The 23,525-nt window shown below is 34.1% G+C and overlaps 1 protein-coding gene across 3 annotated transcripts in view; it reads right to left on the reverse strand.

Moving 5' to 3' along the window:
* LOC115225708 (glutamate receptor ionotropic, kainate 2-like) overlaps positions 1–23,525 on the reverse strand; it is a 1,130,247-nt gene that overhangs the window by 251,205 nt on the left and 855,517 nt on the right. For all 3 annotated transcript variants that reach the window (XM_036499016.1, XM_036499022.1, XM_036499020.1), the window contains one exon: positions 11,361–11,513. In XM_036499016.1, coding sequence (XP_036354909.1) covers positions 11,361–11,513 — 153 coding nt within the window. The remainder of the gene's footprint in view (positions 1–11,360; positions 11,514–23,525) is intronic.

Here is a 23,525-nt window from a genome sequence, read left to right on the forward strand (position 1 = left end):
GGACGCAGAAACCGGAAAAAACATTCATAAGTGCAAATATGAACAGCAAAAGCATGAATTTAATTTACTGCAGCAAATACGCGAATTGTGAAGAGGTTTATATGGGTCAGACTAGAAAATCACTATTAGAACGTTCGCGTGTGCACTGACAGCAAATTAGAGACCCAGATATACGTCAGATACCTTTCTGTAACCATCTCGTAACTTGTGGTCGAACGAGAGAAAGATCAGAGAAAAGAAAATTATTGATAAATTCCAACCTAAGCTAAATAAAAAAAATACTAATTCTTAGAGGTACTATTTATACTCCTACGACCACTATCACTAACAACATCAACAACAACAACAATACTAAAGGTTCTCATGAAGACAATAGCAGGAAAATACTAGCTAAGTCAAGAGAAAAGTCAGTAAAAATACTCTTAGTTAGGGTTTAAAGTTCTATTACTACAGTTACCACCATCACCACCACCACCACCACCACAACCAACGACAATAGTGATAAAGGAGAGGATAATATAATGGCGATGATGATAATTGAAATGTAAAGATCTCTGGGAAATATTGTTTACAACATTTCTAAAAATAGCCAATCACTGCTTTGACCAGGGTCAAAATACAGGTCTTTACACATGTTCAACAAACCGTGACGCCTAAACCCAAAACCAGTCAACTTAATTAAGTGAAAACACACACTAATTGGTCAGAATACAGTGTGCAAAACTTACCATTCTGGAGCCTATACGAATGTAGTTGAGGCACACAGTTTAGCCATTTCACTACGTTTGTAAATTGTAAAACATAACTGTCACCACTACTACATGAACCTGAAAATTGCATAGTTTAAATACATGAAACTACTAATCAATCGAATTGAACATTTAATATTGTATCACTTCATTATACTATATTATCTTCTATTATATCATCATAATATTGTAAATAAAACGTGAGAATAAGACAAAGCCGGAAATCCCTTGATTAATTACGTTGTGTAATATACATGTGACCGCGTGTGTACCGTTGGCGATTTTTTTCCTCCGGCTTCCCTTCTCTAGATCTTTCCTTTTCCTATGTTTCTGACGAAGAGCTCCGCACGAAACGTAAAACCCTCCTTCTTTCCTTCCTTCCTGAGCGTCCAATAATACTATATTTGTTCCACGTCCTCGCGTTGTTGTGTTTTCATGTTTGGATTAAATATATATATATATATATGATAAATGAGCTTATAAACAAATATATTGTGAGCAAACTTAAAAGCGCCAGTGACATTAGTGTCGGTAATCTAAAGAAAATAAGGAATTCGCAAACGCAAGAAGGCTGTGAGGACAGCTTGGAGGATTGTATATTTAGAAGACGGAAAAAAGTAGCCAGCAAGCCTCGACAGGGAATCGAAACCTGCACCTCTGAAATCCCGGCTGCTATTATTTAATATTTTAATTAGAATTTGCCGCCACATGGTGTCTTAGCTTATTGGTTTAAAGTGTTCAGCCGGAATTTGAGATGTTCAAGGTTCGAATCCCAGTGAAGGCTTACTGACAACTTTTTTCCGTCTTCCAAACGGGCATTCCTCGATCCTCTTAGCTATCTTTAGCGGCTTTACCGCTTTCGCACATTCCTGTATGCATGTATATATATATATATATATATATATATATATATATATATATATATATATATATATATATATATTATATATATATATATATATACATATATATATATATATATATATATATATATATGTATGTATGTATGTATGTATGTGTTTGGTAGCTTTCTGGTAAAATGTCTGAACTAGATTCACATACCACAACATTCAATTAAATGTAAGTTACATTTAAAAGATTAACAGTTGTTATTTATTTTTCTTTGAAAAGTGGTCATGACATTCTCCAAATCATTTTACGATTTTTCTCATAATACCAATTACTTTCAAATGTCGCACATCATTTATCCTTTACTTTAATTTTGAGTATGTTGATCAAGTAGTTGTGATATTTGAACAAAAATCTTGGCTAAGTACGGCAGCGAGCTAACTTCTATTATCCTTCTTTCAATAAATGATTGCTTGAAAAAAAAAACAATATAAGAACAGCGTGAAAATTTTATAACAAACCATAAAAAGCATTGAGGTGTTTTTGCACGTTCATTGTTGCACCGTATTATAAAGTATCATAATTATTTTTTTCCCATTTGAAGAGATTTAGAATTTTTCGCAACAATAAAATTACATAAACATTTTCCATTGTTGAAACTTTGACGTTATTAATTATAGTCAAGGGCAATATCATTAATTTCAAAACCACCGAACTACTTATTTGTGGGCAGAAAAGGCATTAGCGATTTCAATAAAAAATGATTTAATACGCACTTTCAAATTAATGGCAAGAAATGTCAGTATATGTGAACAAACGTTCATCTAATTCAGAATTAATTGAAATAACAACATTATTATTTATTGTAGTGGTAACATCCTACATTTGAGAAGGTACTGTAACAGCTTCACATGTTCTACATGCTTTAATTGATAACATTATTATTATAAGATAAATATTTTATTTGTAGTACGTCTTCCCACTTGATTGCTAAGTCTCCTTGATATTAAACCGGCTGTATGCAAATTTTACCACCATTAAATGCCTAGATCTTCTTTCTGATACTATCCCCATAAAGAAAATCGTAAGAATGAAATTTATGATGTTTAAAGATCTTGCCGTTTTAGAAGAATATATTGTTGATTGTGAATTATAAAGATTAACTCTCATGTGAACCGATTATCTGTCATATGACATACTCTAACTTCAGTTTAATAGTTCGAGCTATCTCTAGCGTGTTGCGTTCTGTAGTAGACATGTAACAAAACCATGCGTAATGCAGTCAGTACTCGCAACTAGTCTATAGGGAGAATCCCCGATATAGACCTTAAAACCTAAGAGTTAATGGATACAACTTCAAATTTCACTGAAAATGTAATATTCATTATCTATATTTCAGTAAAAAAGAAAGCAAAGGTTGCTTAGGATCATTACATACAGCTTGTGAGTGCCATATATGATTTCAGACAAACCCTGCTAAAAACTATCAGCACAATATCAACCATATACATGAAAATTAAGTGAGCAACATCCTGCAAGTTTGTAGTACACTGCTAGAAACGCTCACTTCCTGATTACTTCATATATGAACCCACAAATATAGAGCTAACGACACATCACCAAAAAAAAAAAGTGAAAAGTAGAAGGAAAGAAACTGCATTCCCGAAAAGGCCAAACATGAGTAAATTTTCCGTAAACTTGAAGAGGGTGATATCAACCCGAATCCTGAAAAGGTTAAACTTTAGTAAATTTTCCGTAAACTTGAAGAGGATGATATCAACCCGAAGTGTAGCGTTTCTTGTTGTCACGATCTTTATCTCACGTCACATCTCAAGGGTTTTCTTGCTGCATTCAAAAAGCAGGTAGTATTTATGAAATTTCAAATGAATAAATGGATCAATGACATACTTAAACTTTCGTGATACAACGTAAATTTGATTACGTTTGTTATCTGTTAATCTTATAGCATATGTCAACGGAACTCGAAAATTTCAACTACGACATGATGTTGCTAAAATAATGATGCCATGCACAGAAAAGAATCTCCTGGTATAAATGTAAACAACACGCATGATATTGAACATATGAATACATATTAACATGAGGAATATTGGTTAAACATTCCCATTACAACATATACAAAGTGCTTAATTGAAATAAATATTTGAGAAGGAAAAGAAGGAATGCTGTGCACATTCCTAGAGGTCAGCATGTGGGCATGTCTTATAAAACCAGCGTAAAGAAAATATTCATTGTTAGTTACCTCGAAATATGTTACACCTCCGTACTGATTATAAATCACAGTTATATGAAAATGATTGTTGCCCTTGGCTATGTTAGCAAATGTCTAAGCAACAAACTGGATGAGCCAAGGTTCTGAATTGAAGAGGCCGGCTAACAAGCACTTTATACATATAAACTAGGAGTGGAACAAGATAAACGTATATAATACTTCCCAAATTCCAATATTCGAACATATTTGTATTGTTACAAAGAGGTCTGCAGCTTCTAGAAGCATTCTAATAAATAAAAAGTGAAAACATACATACATAGACACATATAGAAACACACACATATACATATACAAATCCATATACATACATTATACAGACACACGCATTACCATATTGCTTCAACGTAGATATACTCCAGATTACTATTACTTCTTGTAAGTGTAATATACGAGATGTATTTATAGATGATTACAGTAATACAGTTTATTAGTAAGATTTTCTCATCTTAATCTGTCACTGTGAAAATTGCTATAAAATATGACCACCTCGGTTATGTTTTATATCAGGTACAATAATATCAAATAAATTTAACTGTAAAAAAACTTGTCCAATATTTTATGCATGCAGTTAGGTAGAAGAGTTTTCTGTTTCTATATTTCCTTATCCTTTTTTTCTTCTCATTTCTCTACAAACGAAATGCCTTTCAGTGTCAGCATCTATAATACTTGCATCAGCAATTGTATTGGTTATAATAAAAATTCGAACGAAGCAACAAATCCGTGTCACATGAATTCGTAGGAAATTCAAAGAATTATCTGAATACATTGATGTATAGGAAATATATTTTTTCCAAAAGTTTATCTAGCAATTCCAGCCTGCCCTTATTCTTGTTGTTTTAAATGTAGACGTCATCTTGTCTTTTCTTTGCTAATATCACATATTAAACATTGCACACATACACATATAATAAACTTCCAATGCTGCAGCGGTTGCATTGGCTTCAAGTAACTATTAGAAGCCCTTTACTTCTGCCAGCATGGCCTCATATCATTCTCCACAGTATACAACTCTCCTTGTGATTATCAACATCTTTTATTATCCGATTAACGATTACGGTGAATTTCATCTAATGATTTATAACATCAAAACAAGGTCAGATGCATTTAAGAAGAGGTAAATTCGATTGAATTAACCAAGATAATTGCATCACAGATTGAAATCTGCAAGAGTTGACTTCATCGGGATTTGAACTAAGATAAGTAAACTGCTGAGAAGAAATATAGTCTGGCCTGACACTTTAACGATTCCGAGGAACGCTGTACAGCTTATTCGACCTCATAGTTATAAACAGTATGACTGCCTTCTCTGTACAGTACTACAAGCTGTACAATGCTTCGCAGCCACGTACTTTTCATCAGTAATGCCACATAGTTGAATTATTGACAATCAGTCCATATCTAACCTATATTGAAAATATCTACTGTATGAGTCCTTCTATGAGGTATTTCAGAATGTTCTGATATTCTAGACAGTTTTCACTGTAAGCGCAGTAATAACACTCTGAATAAGAATTTCTCTTCGAACAACGCGATTTTGTGTACAATGCCAGTGTCTGAACAAACGTGTGCTGCCATATCATCATGCCTTAATCTTTAGTCCAGATTAAATCCTGTGTAACATATAAGCGGAATCGGGTCTTATGTCGGCGGATACCTTGACCAGTACAGAAACACCAAGGCTAAGATATAACAAATTTCATTTATTTCAGTCTCTAAGTACAAAAGAACTCATCCAATTAATATTTTATTTTAGAAATAGCAGTCAATACACAATTTAAGGAAAGAGCAGGTTTGATAAGTTACTCTCTGGACATGCTGACCAAACAAAAAACTTAGGATGGTCATAACGAAAATATCTTAATGATCACAACCTGGCATAGAAAAAAAAAAACAACATAAAGAAAATCAGCAAACATTGCCGTCACATTCTATGCACTTAAGTAAGTACTTGAAGAATAATATTTGTATAAAACCTAAAATTTTCTATCGATCAGTCTGTGACATAACTACTCCGTTATTTATTCAAAACTGTCTTATCTTAATACCGCCAGTACAATGAATGCTATTTTGCTTGTGAATACTTAGGAATACATCAAATCACAAACCCAACGTAGGTGTGCTTATCAAAAATTAGAACATGCAGTGCTCTTTTTATAAGCTTCAAATAACTAACATATCCTATACGATCTTGACAAGAATAGTTATTTTATTGGCTTCCTTTGCTTCATTTTAAATGCAATGAAGAACAATGAAGACAAATATGTATACACGCACGTAACATCCTGCACAAATATATTAATGCGTGTACAAGTGCTTGTATGTGTGCATATATTTGTGCGTGTGTGTGTATGTATGTCGGTATGTATGTGTGCGTGTGTGCGCGCGCGCGAATCTACGTATGTATACAATGTACGAAGGGTGCATGAATATGACTTGTCTGCTTATCTATGTTTGCACACAAACACTTACACACACGCACACACACACTCACACACACAAGAGCTAATATTCATGTGACTCTCAACAAAGATCATATCTATGTACATATTACATATACTATTTCAATTCTTTCTCCGAAGAAACCCCGCTGGTATAGATCATAATAACACATCTTTATTTCATTTCATCTCGGATCATAGGTGTCTTCCTTGTCTTTAACATGCTTTTTGTTATTTTTCCAAGAGATAATATAAATCTTTCTTTCTTGTCTCCTAGCACGAATTTACGGATCGTGTGCTGATTGAGTCTACATGTACTTGTTAAAGCGAACAATATTAGAAATTTCTTCGACAGGGTCCAAACAAAAGTAAAACCGGTGACATGATATTACATGAATCTCAATGTTTTCTTACAACGGAAGAGTTATTCCGGTACAATTGGAAATGAAAGGTGTAACATCTTCAACACGTCCTCACTGAGAGAATTTTTGTTCTTTGAGTTGGTATAACTTACATATTTGACTAGCATAAAACGGTGTATGGAGAAGGAGTATTAATCCATACGAGAGTACAACATAATTAAATAAACATTATAAGAATAGAACAGTTAAGGTGATATCTATATATATAAAACTCAACTTGTGTGTCTGTGTGTTGAACTTCTCGGCACATCTCCTCCTAGCCAACAAATCGTAGAACCACCAAAAATGGGTCACTTAAAGTTTAGGCGAACGAAAATTGAACTGCGCAAATTCTGTTTCGAAATTCATCTCGCAAGGGCAAAAATCGATAATGTGTTTGTTTAGGCCTTATCCCATGCATTGAATAGTGAACTTTACTCAGTCAGATGTTTGACGTGAACCGTGTTCACCACGCGTGCAAGCATGCGTAAATTGCATGAAAAATAAAAGATCAAGATATAAAAATGAATCGCCGTAAACATTGTAGAAATTCGGCAAAGAAATGAATTTTCGGGATGTAGCCTGGAGGTTTTTTTCGTATTAATCGTTTGGACTTTGTGAACACATACCAATTGTTTTCATAACAACTTTAACGCCTTGAATTAAATGTGACCATTTTGCGTTGAGTCTGCAGCTTGAATCACTTTAACCAAATTTTAGCAGGCCGGATTTTTGATCATCACGATACATCGCCAGCGACTCCATGTAATCCCCGTTGAGAAATATATATATATATATATATATATATATATATATATATATATGTAGGAATGGATGGTCAAAGATCATCATCTCTCAATCAAATTGTCCCTTAAACAAATACTAGAAACAGCCACGTTCTCCACATAAATGCAAGAGAATTTTCGAATTCCAGTAAGAGAAGTAAGGCGGTTGCGGCATACCTCCACGTCTTTCTATCTCACTTAACATTTGGAAAATTAGGAAAAAAATATATATGTATACTAGACTAACCGTGAACTGTTGGGTCACCGGGAAACTGAGTTTCCCAGCAACGGAGTTTTGTGCCGTTGGTAAATTTTTTTTTTCTTTTCAAGGTTATTCCGCATGCTTTTAACGAATGTGATATCGATAAAAACGTGTAAAAGGCTCCTTTCCTCCAAATGGAAAGATCTGGTTGCTCTTTCTTGCACGCCCTGCTACCACTTTACAGGTATTTCGGGTCCTTTACTGCAAATAGCTGTTACGTGGTAGCAGGGCGTGCTAGAAATAGCAGCCACATTTTTGGAAGTGAGATACAAGGAATGCGCTCGAAAAAGATCTATGGAAAAAAAACTGTTTCTCACCGAGGTTACGAACGTATCTTTTACGAAATGTTTTTTAAATGCTTTTTGAATATACCTAACTAATTTTTGTAATGGTTTTCACTTGAAAATAATTTTAAATGGCATTAAAATATTGAGCAGCTGTATAGATGTAAACCCAATTTTTTCTTCTTCCTTTCTTTCCTCCTCTTTTACATTGACACTCATTTCAGATACACAGGCACACACACACTCTCTCTCACTGGACAGTGATGATGACGATGATATTAAATCCAGACAATTTTTTGAAAAATAACTTTTATCAAAACAAGACTCCCACCCCTTAAGAGTAGCCACCTGGATTTGCCGTTTTTAAAGGTCAAGAATCAACTCATCGCTTTATATTGAAAGAACTGACCAGTTGTGTAAATGTAAACACAATTTTTCTCCTTTCTCTCTTCCTTCTTTCTTTCCTTCTCTTTTCCATTGACATTCATTTCAGATACACAAGCACACACACACACACACACACACACACACACAACACACACACACACTCTCTCTCATTTTCTCCCCATTCCTCACCCTCTTTTACTATCCGATATCTCTTACCACCCCTACACGCTAAATGATGCTATAAAAAGAGACGAATCCCCTCAAAATAATTCAAATCTGAAGAATCTACTAGAGTTGATACAAGCGCTAATATATGATTTATAAAAACATTTGACGTACTAATAAAAATCTGTAAATGTACAACTATCCAGATTTCTAAGTACCTTATTTTTTCTAAGATACATACATACATATATATATATGTATATATATATATATGTATATATATATATATATATATATAATATATATATATATATATATATATATATATATATATATATATATATTATATATATATATATATATATGAAAGATATCACTTCATCAGAGACGATATGAAAGAGTTAACTATAAGGAACTAGTAGAGTTCAATTTAAGAATGTATTTTGGAAAGACAGAATTATAAGAAGTATAAAGCAAAATATGACAGTAAAAATGAAAATAAAAATAAATAAATAGAAATAGAATAAAATTTATATAAGAGAGAGGGAGAGAGAGAGAGAGAGAGAGAGAGAGGGGATGTAGAGATAGGAAAGAGAGAGAAAGAGAGACAGATGTGATGGGCTTCCCCGCCGTTTCTGTCCACCAAATTCTCTCATCAGATATTGACCGGCTCAAATCTATGGTTCAAAGCATTTAGTTACGGTGCAAGTCTTTGGCACTGAATCTGAAAGCTGTAATAACATCATCTTTTTAGACACACAACAATGACTTCACCTATATAACTTTTGCATGTGTTTTGCAAAGCTGTATAAAAGAGCCCTCTTGCTGCATTCGATATTGTTGTACTTGTCGAAAGTATGGCACTTCTTTTTAAAATATATATTATAACAAAACTATACAGAAAGTTCTGGAGGTGGTTAGATAGTAAATTAAGGTAGCTAGAGAAGGAAAGTTCGCGACACTCTTTCTATATCTCTTTACGTTGGAATGATTACTGTAAATTGTAAGAAACATACAATTCAACATGTTATAGAGGGATGTGGCGGATGAATAGAATTAGAAAAAAATGCCCGTACATTCAACAGTTCCAGCAAAAATCTAGAATAAAGAAGTAATCAGCATATACCAGGAAACAGATTTTGGAAGATTAAGATCGCACTGACACCTTCAAAAGAAAGTTTATATGGTATAATAAAACGTCAGTATCCATCGCCGTATTACTTACATCAGGATAAAACATTATACATATATATGCATAGTGATATATCTATATGTATATATATGTGTGTATGTATTATGTATAGATTGATAGATAGATGCATACTGATATAAATACGCACATCGATGGTTGTAGTTAAGAATATGCATGTGTTTGTGGCTGAATATATATATGTCACTGTGTATGTTTTTCGGGTGGAAGCCAAACTGACCATATTTTTGCGAATCTCAGTTTCGATCATTTCACCTTTGTTCAACTGAACACATAATTTCATTGAGAAGAAATTAGTCTTCTCTCTTCGTTGATGTGTACAGTCGATCACAAAACCGATTCCCAGAAACCATCATTCAAATTGCTCTCCCTGTTTAATATACACATGAATAAATTCATTCAGCATCTAAACACTTGTAGCGCAACAATATATCCAGTATTAAAGTTGTATACGACGCTATCAATCTTCAATATATTGATTTTTATTTTGAAAAACCTGATAAAATGGGGGTAATGCAATATTTCATGTCATTATGACCAACAACTTAACTTTAAATTAGATTAAAGAAAACAGTCGTTGACAGAACCAAGCTTGTACTTACATATCACTGCGCATTGTACAATTTTCATACAATATCTTCTTATATCGGATATTGTATGTTAGCATGAGCAAATATATGTGATACTGAACTACAGTTATGGAAAATTATCTGAAAATGTGTCATTCAGTTTGAGACAGGCACCAGCACCAAAAGAAATGAAATATATACTTTAAGGGAAGGAGAAAGCATCAAAGTTTTTATTTCGAGACAGGAAATGCTACAAAGGGAACATCTACCAAGTGGTGGGATTGGAAGCTGAGTAACTTAGAAATACCTTAATTCACCGCGAACAGGTTTTGACAGTTCGAAGTTGTCACTCAACAAATAGAGAGGTAGCTTCTCTAGTTATATCAAGTATAGCAGAAAAAATTCAAAAACTATGGAGCCCCTGTTGAGATGCTGTTATAGGAACCATACATTCCTGCTCACATACCAATGTCAATTATAATGCTGAGGAATATATTCAGCTGTAGATGATCAACATTTAAATGGTAGATGTCTATTCAATATGATTGGAGTTATCTTTCTCGTTGATGTTAAAACCAACGAAGAAGACGGCATATTATTTCACATAAATATTGCATTAAAACTTTACTAGAATACAAAGAAATTTAGAACGGGTTCTATGGGTGCCTAGCCAAATAACAAACGAATTATCCCAAATCGCGTAACAAAAGGAACAACAAGAATCATATGTAATATTGTGCTTATTGGAGAATGTTTAAATGTTCATTTGCCATAGTGAAAGGTTTTTGAGATTGTAGAGTAACAAAATTAAAACTACACTTAAATTTGAAATACATATATGAAAGTTTTGAAACATTATTCGCACAAGACGCCTTTACCAGTATTAAATGAAATAGATGGAAATGCATAAAAATGTAATAAAAATGTGATAAAAATGTAAAACAAATACATAAAAATGTAATAATTACCCTCCTCATATAGTTTATAAGACTTGTGCCATACTTCCATGTATTTGAATGGGCGCAGTTCAGTTCACTGGTATCCACATCTTGAGCTTTAGCTAATTCCTGTAGCGCTGCGGCAAACAGGAGGACAGCATCGTACATCAACGCGGTTTCTGTCTAAAACAAACGAAACATTGTCAGAAAGATCTGTTAAATTTTTGTTGACAAAGTATAGGTAAAATAAATGCAAAACTTTCAAAATCATTAGTTAAGATACAATAAAAAATATACGTAAATGACAGATATCTTGCGAAGATAATATACATTCATCTATATTTAATCCCAATGAGGCTACACAGTGCAGTTTAACAATGACATTTACATTATTCTATCTTCCATAAATACAAGGCGTATGCCGCAGAGATATGAAAAGTATGCTTTAAAATATATCGTAAAATGTAATGAAAGTCATATATTTTAGTTTTCGAAAATTCATTTGCTTTTTGTCTGCTCCACGTCACCAATACTGAAAGAATGCTTGTAAGACATGTTCCGTTCGTTCGTCCGTTTTGCTGTCTCTCACCAACTTTACACACACACATATATAGATAAATAGATAGATATGTGTGTGCATATGTATATATATGTATGTATGTATGTATATATGTATATATGAATGTATATTTTTGCACCACCTTGAATTTTGTCTTCCTTTTCAGAATGATTCAACCTCAATATTTAGTTTTTAAAACTTGGTACTTATTATATCAGTATCTTTTGTCGAACCATGAAGTTGGGGGGACGTAAACACACCAACACCGTTTGCGAAGCTGTCGTTGGGGACAAACAGTCAAAAAGGGATGGGTGGCAGGCGTAGAAATTTAAATATTGGTGCGTGTCAGTTTTTTTGTAGTAGATGTCTGTTGTGACGATGGAGTTGTGTATCTTGGTGTTGATGTCTAGGAAGGGAAGTTCGTTGTGGCTGATATCTATCGTGAAGTTGATAGACGGGTGCAGTATCTTGAGGATGTTGTGGAATGATTATAGATCTTCTTCTGATCGGTTCCAAAAGATGAAGCAGTCATCGAGATATCTCAAATGTCACCTCAGTCCGCTCAGACATTTCAAATGTCATACTTTTCGACTCAAGTATGCAGTCTCACAAATCCCGTCCAATTAACCACATCAACCAGTGTTTATTTTAATCTAACACATGGAAGAGATGCGACTCTTATATAACCTCTACGCTTTTTACCTCGTTTCCTTATCTCATCAACGTTTTGTACTTGCGTTGTTCTTTACTTTTTCCCAGAAATTAACCATATTGTGGTCTGTAGCAAGAAGATAGCACGAACGTACAAGTCCAAATATACATGCTCAGCTGACTATTGTACTATTAGAACAGGACAATTACAGTAGAGAGAGAGAGAGAAAAAAAAAGAGAAAGAAAAGGAGGGTGTGCGCGTGCGTGCGTACATGTGTATATGTGTGTGCGTGAGTGCTTGTGTGTGTGCAAAGCATTGTCGGGATTGAGGTAAATGGAAAATGATCACGAGAATGAAGCAGAGCTGTATTATGAAAATCTAAGATGTAATGATAATTACAATAAAATTATAGTGTATAGTGCTCAGATGCACTTCAACTTATCAAAGATGCATGTATAGTAGATGGAAAAGTCAGGAAAATGAACAGTGTATGAGTCTTGATATGCATATGTGCATGCGTATGGAGTGGAGGATATCAAGTGTGGTGTTGGTGAATTTCAGAAAGCATGGACGTCTTAAAGGTTGGAATGTCTCGGCAGGTAACAACCGATGCAGGTAGTTTGTTCCATGCTTCAGCAAGTTTGAGTTTGAAAGAATGTTTATGAAAGTTACGGGAGCTGTTATGTTTTCTGACTTGGTAAGCAAACCCACGCGTGTTAGTCACATGAAATTCAAAAAGGTGCTCAAGGTGGTTGTTGGCATGATGGTTAATAATTTTCTGAGTGTTTTTACCAAGTTATTTTCCAAACGCCGGAGCTTCAATGTTTCCAGGCGCTCAGAGTATGGTAGATGCCTGATGGAGAGTATTCGCTTCGTTGCACGTCTCTGAATAGATTCCAGGCGCTCAATGTTCTGAACAAGAAAAGGGTACTAGACTGGTGGTGTAAATACCAAGTGTGGTCGCACCATAGTCATATACAGCTTTAAATAGATAGCTGGAGAGAAACTGACGAATGTCTTGTTGAGTGATGCCATGATATACACCCTCGGTCTTCTTGAAACTTTTAAAGATGTGCTTTGTCCAGAGCAAATCGCTGCTGACAGTAATTGTCCAGGTCACGTTCACAAGAAGATTTCATGATATTAGAGCTGTCGAGGGAATGTTAGGATGCTGGGTTTTTCCTCCCAAATTGCATGGTTGTACACTTGTCCACAGCCAGCTTGAGTTGTCAGTCCGTGATCCATTGCTTCAGTGTGTCCGATTGCAGGAAAAGTTTAATCGAATGCTGTTTGTTTATGGCGCCAAAGTAAAAAAATATGTCTGAATCTAGAAGAATTAAGAAAAAATATTTATTCTTTGCTCTCGTATAGGCTTCAAATTTTGGCTCAAGGCCTGCAATTTCGGGGAAGGTGTAAGACAATGAAAATTGACGCGTGTTCACCTGGTACTTCTTTTATCGATAATGAAAAGATGAGTGGCAAATTCAATCCCAGTAAAATTTCGTTCATTACTCTAATATTGGCACCAGTTTCATGTTGTCTAAAAAGAAATACTTTCAGTCCCATGACCAGTGTTTCAGCTTTAAGTACATCATGATATATGTTTTCCTCGTAGCTATTGAGACTGTGATCTCCCAAGAAAATAAGTATTGGCAAGGTAGTAATATTTCCCGCAGTAAGTACTAGTGATCACTTTGAGGGAGCGCGACAAGTAGCTCACCTTCAAAATTGCTATCTTTATGCCAAAATTAGAAAATAAACCGAGAATTATAAATCTAATCACTTTTAAATAGTGAGTGAATTCACTGTCCATAACATAATTTCCTGAGCATAATTTCCTTAGAGCCCATAACGCACCAGCGTGTTGAAGCGTTAAGGTATTGACAAATGTAGAGTAAATAAAGTAACCCCACTCAAGAGTGAATAAACCTATTCATTAAAATCGGATTTTCAGCTCACAGAACATGTCTTCTGGTTTTGTGGGTGACGCGTTTATCCGAGATACGTAATAAATTCGACCAGTTAAAATGCCCGGTGAGTCCATTGTAAAGCAGATTTCTTTCGCTACTTATCTGCTTAGCGAATTGGATTTTAACTTAAAGTGTTTTGCAGGAGACTGTTAAAAGCGCTTCTAATCTCCGAGATGCCCATTTTAAAGTAATAATTCCACTTTTGGATACCTTTATAAAATGATACACAGTTAATTTGCCTTTTCTCTAAAGATAAGTAGCGGTTTAAAATCCGCCGCCTTTATAGTGTACATCATGCAGTCAAGTGTGTTAACGAAAATTGTGAACAATAGAGATTTCATAATGTTTGGTTGTCTTCAAGTACCATATAGCATCACAAATACTTTCGGTACAGCACTCACATTCCCCAAAATAACTCTATAACCACGACACAAGCCAAAATTTCTGTCACCGTTGTTATATACAACTGAATTTTAAATGAATGCTATCAAAGTCAGTTTAAAGTAACAAATTGGAACATTTTGGAGCAGAACAGATTTTAACCCAATACATTCAGTTTTTGACTAGGGAAGTGCATTTATCAATAATTATTGCGTATTTAAAGCACCGAGCTGGCAGAAACGTTAACACGCCGGGCGAAATGCCTAGCGTTATTTCGTCTGTCATTACGTTCTGTGTTCAAATTCCGCCGAAGTCGTCTTTGCCTTTCATCCTTTCGGAGTCGACAAAATAAGTAACAGTTGCCTACTGGGATCGATCTAATCGACTCCCCCTCCCCCAAAAGTTCGTGCCTTGTGTCTAGAGTAGAAAAGAATAATTATTGTGTATTTAAAACTATTCTGCTTTTTCATGGTTTTCGTTTTTATCTGTCAGATGTACCTAAGTGTTTTATGTTCTATTAACGCTTCCTCCGTTCTTTTTAAAATAACATAGATTTGTTTTCTTTTTGCTAACTTTTTTGTATCCCTATCTGTAAAATCTAAGACACAAGAACAGAAAAGAGCTTACCCGCTCTCCATTACAACTTAGTGATACATCCATATTTAGGAACGAATTTGATGCCATCCTTCGCAGGTAATCATGTATAGTTGAAGTATTTTTGAAATATCAGTAACAACTAGAATATATGTAAATGCATGGTTCGTCAGATATTGAAACTGCTACAGTTAAAGCTTGAAAATAGTGCCATTCATGTCAGTCAGTGTTATTTGACGTGGATTAAAATAGGAGTAGTATATTGCTCACGTAAATAGGTCAGGATTACAACGTGAGATTTTGTTTATTAGTAGAATTTTAAATTCTCTCGCATGTATGGAAAATTATTATACCTTTTATTGATGTTTTCTCCATACATATTCAACCTATTACGTTGTTCCTCTGGAAGAACTTAAATTTAGAGATATCATTCCTTATGTTAACACTTGTATTTTAACGATATTATGGAGATAAAACCTTGTACTTACTGGAGAATTAATTCCATGACCTCCTCAGTTAATGTGCCTACAGGCTACAGGAACTTCTGCTTACGTATTTAAGACATAAGGATAAACATGTCATCTGTAAGTTTTACGTCCGCTGTATTGTTTGAAAGTGAAACACCATATCTTTACAGATTTGCTGTTCATATTGTAAATGTCATAAGAATTCGAGTTTCTAGTAGCAAAGAAAGAATGTGAAACGACTGAATAAATAAGCAGTTTCAAACGAATAAGATCTCCAGCATGTGTTAGGTAATCTTTTTACCATCTATACGGACATTCTCGATAAATGTCTATCGGCCGGCAAGAGCGTAAATATGAATGTTTTTATATTTGCTACTTTTTAATATTAAAGATTTATTGAGATGCAGCATTAAATTCACATTTTGGAATTTCGGGAATTATTACTGTCTGCTTCAATATTTTAAGTGACCAATTTATTGCAAACATTCATCCGCAAAAAGATATTTCAGCGAAAACGAACATGTCAGAGTTCATGTGAAATATAGAACTTTTAGAGACTCACTCGAAATACCGTCTCCAAGTTTAGACAAAAGATAATTCATTCCAACAAAATTTATTTCGTGATTTGATTTTGTGAAACCAAAAATCTATTAACCCTTTTGATATGCATCCGTCTGAAACAGCCTCTGGTTCTGTGATACTAACTTCGTGCATTAGAATGATCTAAATTAAAACCATATATTAAAATTTCATGATGATTTATGTGTCAAACACCAGCTTTATAATGAGAATGATATTTTATTTAATTCATCATAAATTTCGAAATTAATTCAAACAAACTCAGCATACTTCAACGCAAATATGATAAATAAGTGTTGAGCAAGAGATAAACTATAGTGTCGAGCGTCTCATTAACAATTCGAATCCTCCAATCAGGGTGTATATATAAAGATATAGGTATATATATTTATAGATCCTTTGTAAATTTTACACTCCTTGTTTTTCCTTCTCTGAGCGACAACCTACGTAACAATTTTGACTGTAAAGCTTGCTTGGAGCTTTGTTGCTTTTCTTGTTTTTGATTTTCTTATATTCACACACACACACACACACACATATATATATATATATATATATATATATATATATATATATACATCCATCCGTATAGATAGATAGAAAGACAGACAGACAGATAGATAGCTAGATAGATAGATAGAATGATAGATAGATAGATAGATAGATAGATAGATAGATAGATAGATATAGATAGATAGATAGATAGATAGATAGATAGATAGATAGATAGATAGATAGATAGATAGATAGATAGATAGATAGATAGATAGATAGATAGATAGATAGATAGATAGATAGATAGATAGATAGATAGATCAAAGGATGCAAGTGTAGAGAGATTGTAAACTTCAAGCAGTTCAAGACAGGTATACAGAACAAAAATTGGACCGTGTACGTTCAGAATAATGAGCATTTACTCGCCTCGAATGTTACATAGTTTTTCCTACATCGAAGTTACGAAGAAATTCGGTACGCTGAAAATTGCTGTATAGATCGCGGTTAGCGACTGGAGTTGCTAAGAATTCCAATAAAAATCAAAATTGAAGGAGTGGGGCAGGTAATATCGAGGCTACGTATGATTTCTAGTTAACTGATGCACTAATGAAATAGTTACATAACCAGGGGTACCCAGCTAGTTGCTCATCAAGCAAAGGATAATTTAATAACATGAAGTTTACTTGAAATGACATTTCAAATTACATTTACGGTGAATTAGCTTGGGATTCCCAAATGATATTGTAACCTTCATATGCTTAAAGCATCGTCTACCCGATGAGTAGCTAATAGAGCAGGTACCCCACGTTGAGTAATTATAAATTCAGAGGATCTGCTGCCTAGGAAACATACGTAGCCTGGATTTTACATGATTCACTCGTTTGGGTATATATATATATATATATATATTACATACATACTCGTATACTTATGTATAAAGCATTGATAATTTCTTTTTCCTTTATCAAACATGTTTGATAAATGTTTAGCATAATTGAAGTTTATCTGCTGATTCTAAATTGGAAACAATCGTTAAGATATCTTTTATAAACAACAAACGTTCCTTCGAAATCAAGTACTGGTATCGTCAATAGATTAACCATCAGCCTTCTTAGAACAAACATATCAAGTGAGCGACTTGCGACAGTAGAATGTTGACCAATTAAATGCCACGAAGGCAGTTGTGAAATCTTTCATAATTTATAATTATTAACTAACAGCAAGCTAATTAGTGTCAGCAAACTAATTAGTGTCAGTAAAAAATAATCAAGTAAAATCCCTAAATGTGGAACACAACCATCTAAAAGATACATATTATGTAGTAATAACCAACGAAGCTACCTACAAGGAAACGTAAATAATGAGTAGTGTCCTACAATGTTTTAAAGTTACTGCTATTCATGAGTGGCCCTCTCAGACATGCCTTCAGCTTCGCAGATAGTCACCCTTGGTAGCTATGCAGATGATACAATGTCTCCCAGAGTGTACAAAACGGCAGAGATGTCGGGCACAAGCAACAGGAGTTAGATGTAATATACAGGTGGGCTGAAAACAATAACTTTACAGTATAATGTTGAAAATTCCCAAGCCCTGCGCTACCAGCACACGAGGCTAAATGAAACAAAGACAGAGTACACTAGCCCATAGAGGATTTCAATCCTAGAATCAAAACTAGGGAGCAACTTGGACATTAACATGATTAGCGGTGCATCTTTCCAGGTGAATATTACTGATTTTGGCAATAACACGAACGGGTGGTCGGATGTATTTTTAGAACTGTCAGCACGGGAGAAGAGGAAACCATGTTGGTCCTCTGGAGGACGCATGTCATCATCCATTTAGACTACAACTATGGTTAGCTCACAGGGTAAAATTAAGGCGGAAGTCGAAGCAATTTAGTGAATCTACACAAAGAAGGTCGTCACAATGGAACATGTCAGCAACTGGGAGAGACTGAAAATGTTAAAATTCTACTCCCCAAACTAAGGCATGAAAGATATGCAGTGAGATACATCTGGAAGATTCTGGAGTGACATGTACCAAATTTTGGCATTGAAAGTTAAACAAACAGCAGAACGGGGCGCCACTGCATATTGTCAAAAATTCCAACATTGCCAGCAGAATACAGGGTAAGATTCGGCAACAGCTTGAGTTTCATGTGCCCACAGCTCTTCAATACCACCCCGAAAATTTTGAGAGACCGACATCAAGTTGATGCAGGTATCTTCAAAACAAATCTGGATCTACTCCTGACAAGAGTTTCAAATGAATATATCTTGCAGCAAGAAACGCAAATGAAAGCAGCAACATCAGTCTCTCTAATTCACTAAATGCCACATATCAAGTAGTGCAAGTTTAGCAAAGATAACGGTGGTGCCCCAGAATAGTCGCAGCTCACGGACTGAAACCAGTAAAATAAATTGATTTGCTGACGTCATGTGGCTACTAATCAATCAATTTTGTTCAACACTGTTCAACAAAATTAATGCAAGTCAGCCAGCTTTAAAAAGCTAGTGCTATCGATCACTTCTGAAGAACTGCTACATAAACCGACAATCATGGACAGCAACTGAAATCTTTGGTCAGACAAACAGGGTATAGCACCAAGTCTCTCCGTATTACACTACACGGAAAAAAAATATGTGAAACCAATAATGTAATTCTAAATAAATTTTCCTTATGCGCAACTTCACATAATTTTCCAAAAGATTGCGTGAAAATAAAAACCTATCCTAGTATGTATGTATGTGTCATCGTTCAGTTTTATTTCAAGGTTTCTTGCCAATAGAAAAAGTGCCGGTTTCCAACCTAGATTGAGGTTGAATTTCAACATCAACACCAAGGTATTTTTGTTTGTTTGTATGTATGCATATGTACATATTTAGGCATGGGATTTGTATGTATGCATGTATGTATGCACGTTACGTTGAATCTTTACTGTACACCGTATATAAAAATAGTAGTTGCAAAGGTATCCACAGCTTCTAAACGTTTCTTTAATAATCTTTATTATCATGATCACAACATTCTGATGAACGGCAACTTGAAACTAAGTATTTGTTTGCGAATCTTTTCCCACTTTAGACTAATATAATAGTACACGTGTGTGCAAGTACTCACACACACACACACACACACACACACACACAGATAGATATACAGTGCGTAGTATTTTGTCATGTAAAACTCTCATTTAACATTTTTATTAACATTACCTTTATCCTTCAATTTAATAGTCTGCAGTTTAGAAGTTGTCATCCACAAACGTAATTTGAGCATTGCTAGGAGCATACCATCTGACAAAGTGAAATTTATAACACTTTTTTGATTAGAATATAGGACTTAACTAGACAATTCGATATACTCTCTCGTGGCTACATAGTAATACGTTGTTTATGATCTATACTGTTCCTATATATTGGCATCATTTCGTATAATCTTTCTGATTCTAACTATTGATATTTTAGTGTATTTTATTGTCATATTTTGCTGTGTTCTGTATCTTTCAGTGCACCAGGTTTATTATAATATAAATGTGACATATCTAATGTATCTTTCCCTTTGGTAATGTAATGCCTGAAAATACGCTGTACTCTAGTGTGGGACGCCTTTGAATTAATACTTTGCTAAATGATGTTCATACGGTGCAGCAACACGAGGACACTAATTTTCAAAAAAACATGTCATCACAAACGCATATACTCGTGATAGAAAGATATCTGAGTGATTTTCTTTTTTGCTTTCCAGCCCTTTTGTCATCATGAAGAAGTATACAATTTGTTCAAATCTATTTCAGTCTTAAGCATTTATATTTCAATTTGTATCATGTTACTTTAATTTATGTGTGACTTGTATTTTAAGAGCGTAGGATCTGTTAAGGGGTTTATTTTCCAGTTATTTTAAAAGTTGTATCTCCAAACCACTAGCTATAGTTTCGTAGGATACGCTTTTCAAAATGTGCTTCATGTAAAAAAAATATTTCGAAGCGTATTTTTGTAGTCTAGGCATAATGTCATCATGACAGGTGTTTTGCATATTTCTAATGAAGTCAAGAATCTTCCCATTAAATGATGTAATATGTTACACTCTGGTCCCTAACTGAGGTAGATGGAAGCATTCTTTCAAAGTGGGTTTAGGTCGAGACATCGATCCCTATTACTAATCAGCTCGTAGGTAATTGTTCTATGAAGAATGACGAAGGAATTCAAGCACGTATGGGATTTGAAGTCCACTCATATAGTAGTGCAACTAAATATCTGAAAACATTTCCTCCATGACTAGCAATTATAGAATAAACTACTCCGATTGTGATTAAATATTCATATCTGAATTTGGAGCGAAGTCATAAATTTGTAATGGGTTAAACTTGATTGCATCCACACCAGTATGTGAATGATACCTCTTTTTATCGCCACCGAAATGTTTAAAGAAAAATTTTTGGTCTTGGTATCTAAAAAGATGTTGAGTAATTACCTCAAGGCATTTGTTCTTCCTTATAAGGATTTTGCTATTTCACTAAATGTCTTGGTTACTTATATTAATACATAGTTCGTAATGAAACATAGTATATTTCTTCAATGTATAGGTATAAATATTCCCTATATTTATCGATACCACTCTGCATGCTCAATTGTGTAACGTACCTTTGCACTGTGCTTGAAACTTGTAGATAACTAATAACTTCAAATTTTCTATATAATATGATATATTGCATTGAAGACATTTTTGTTTTCGAAGTAATGTATCTCGCCGATTTATTTCTTAAAATATGCATTCATTGTAAATATGTTGCAATTAATTATATAAACGTACCTATACGTATGCATGGCGGAATACAGGCACAGTAACCTCTCCCATCACACATAAGCGTATCTTTAAAATTAGTGTATACAAATAGTGTATATAAGTGCGCTTATCATCTAGTAAAGATAAGAGTTATTATTTCTTACAATTAATGAATGTATACTCTGAATCATAAGGAAGGAAGCCTGAAGAACTACATATTATAGTATATTATAGCATACAGCTAGAAGTCTTATACAGCCTGCTGGCAAGACGTTTATGGAGGTAGATATATTAGTCCAAAATTTCACGATTGGTTTTCTCAGTCAAATAAAGCATTTGAATTCTAGTAGCCACAGCTTAAATCTTTCTGGGGAAGACAACGCGGATTTAGTCTGCTACCGTGTTTATTTAGAGTACCTTTCCTCATATTTTCCGGAATCTAGTAACTTGATCATAGACACTATAAATAATTTGTAGCCGCGTTTGCAATCCTCAACCCGCCTTGTTCTTGTACGCTTATATATATATTTTGCATGTATTTGATTTTATAAGCGTTTAGTATAGCTTTAGTTCTTAATCATGTGCTTCTTATTCAATACAGATATTCACTTCTGCATCGAAACATGTGGATCAGTAACCCATGCGATATAATTGAAAAGTACATATTATTATACATATTTAGTACATACTTACACATACTTATACAAATACACACACACTATATGTTTATATATATATATATATATATATATATATATATATATATATATATGTGTGTGTGTGTGTGTGTGTATGTATATATATAAATAAAAATGCATGTAAGTATAGACGCATATACGCGATATGTAAAGAAGAATGAGATTACTTATTCTATTATGTAGAGTAAGAAATCGATTAAGGTAAGAGAAATGTACATGAAATATCGGGAAAAGACAAACGATAGTTTATTATAGAGAAGAAAATTCATGAATAGAAAACGCACTATTGCCATAGGAAGAGTTAATTGTAGCATTTCAAATAAGGCGTACACATCATTATTAATTTTCTTCGATAAAAAAACTTTCCTTGTGGATACAAACAATAGATACAGAAATAAATAATAAATAACTAATGAAGAAAAAGTAGGTTGGTCGCTGAGCAAAGGAAATATATCTCAGAAGAAGACCAAATACATTACAACGTTTGATGGAAATATTTATGTATTTAACGCAGCATGAGATCACATTTATTCAGAACTGGGTGATTCATCTTCACCCGCTGTGAAGCCTAACTAAACATATTTTAACTTTTGAATGTACGCCATAACTGCAAACGCGACTCGTATTATGTTTTACGTCAGTAAAAGTGTGGCGATTCTTATAGTAAGTGATGTTTTTTAAGAAATCAGAAAGAAAACAAGTTGTTTCCGAAACCTTGTATATAATAGCATATGATCAGGGTTACACTTTATTTTACACTTTGATACATACATACATACATGCATGCATACATACATACATACATATATACATACATACATACATACATACATACATACATACATGTATGCAGGCCGTATGGTATCATTCAGGCAAACCTGATAAAAACAGCAGCAAAAATAAATATATTAATGCAGTGCTGAAAAGTGAAGTAACAGTGTACGTGTGGGCAGTGACCTCAAGTAACACTCTCTTCTTGATTAACTCTTATACTACCCCCAAAACAGCCGGTTTC

The sequence above is a fragment of the Octopus sinensis genome, linkage group LG2 (assembly GCF_006345805.1).
Source record: "Octopus sinensis linkage group LG2, ASM634580v1, whole genome shotgun sequence".
Classification (NCBI taxonomy): domain Eukaryota; kingdom Metazoa; phylum Mollusca; class Cephalopoda; order Octopoda; family Octopodidae; genus Octopus; species Octopus sinensis.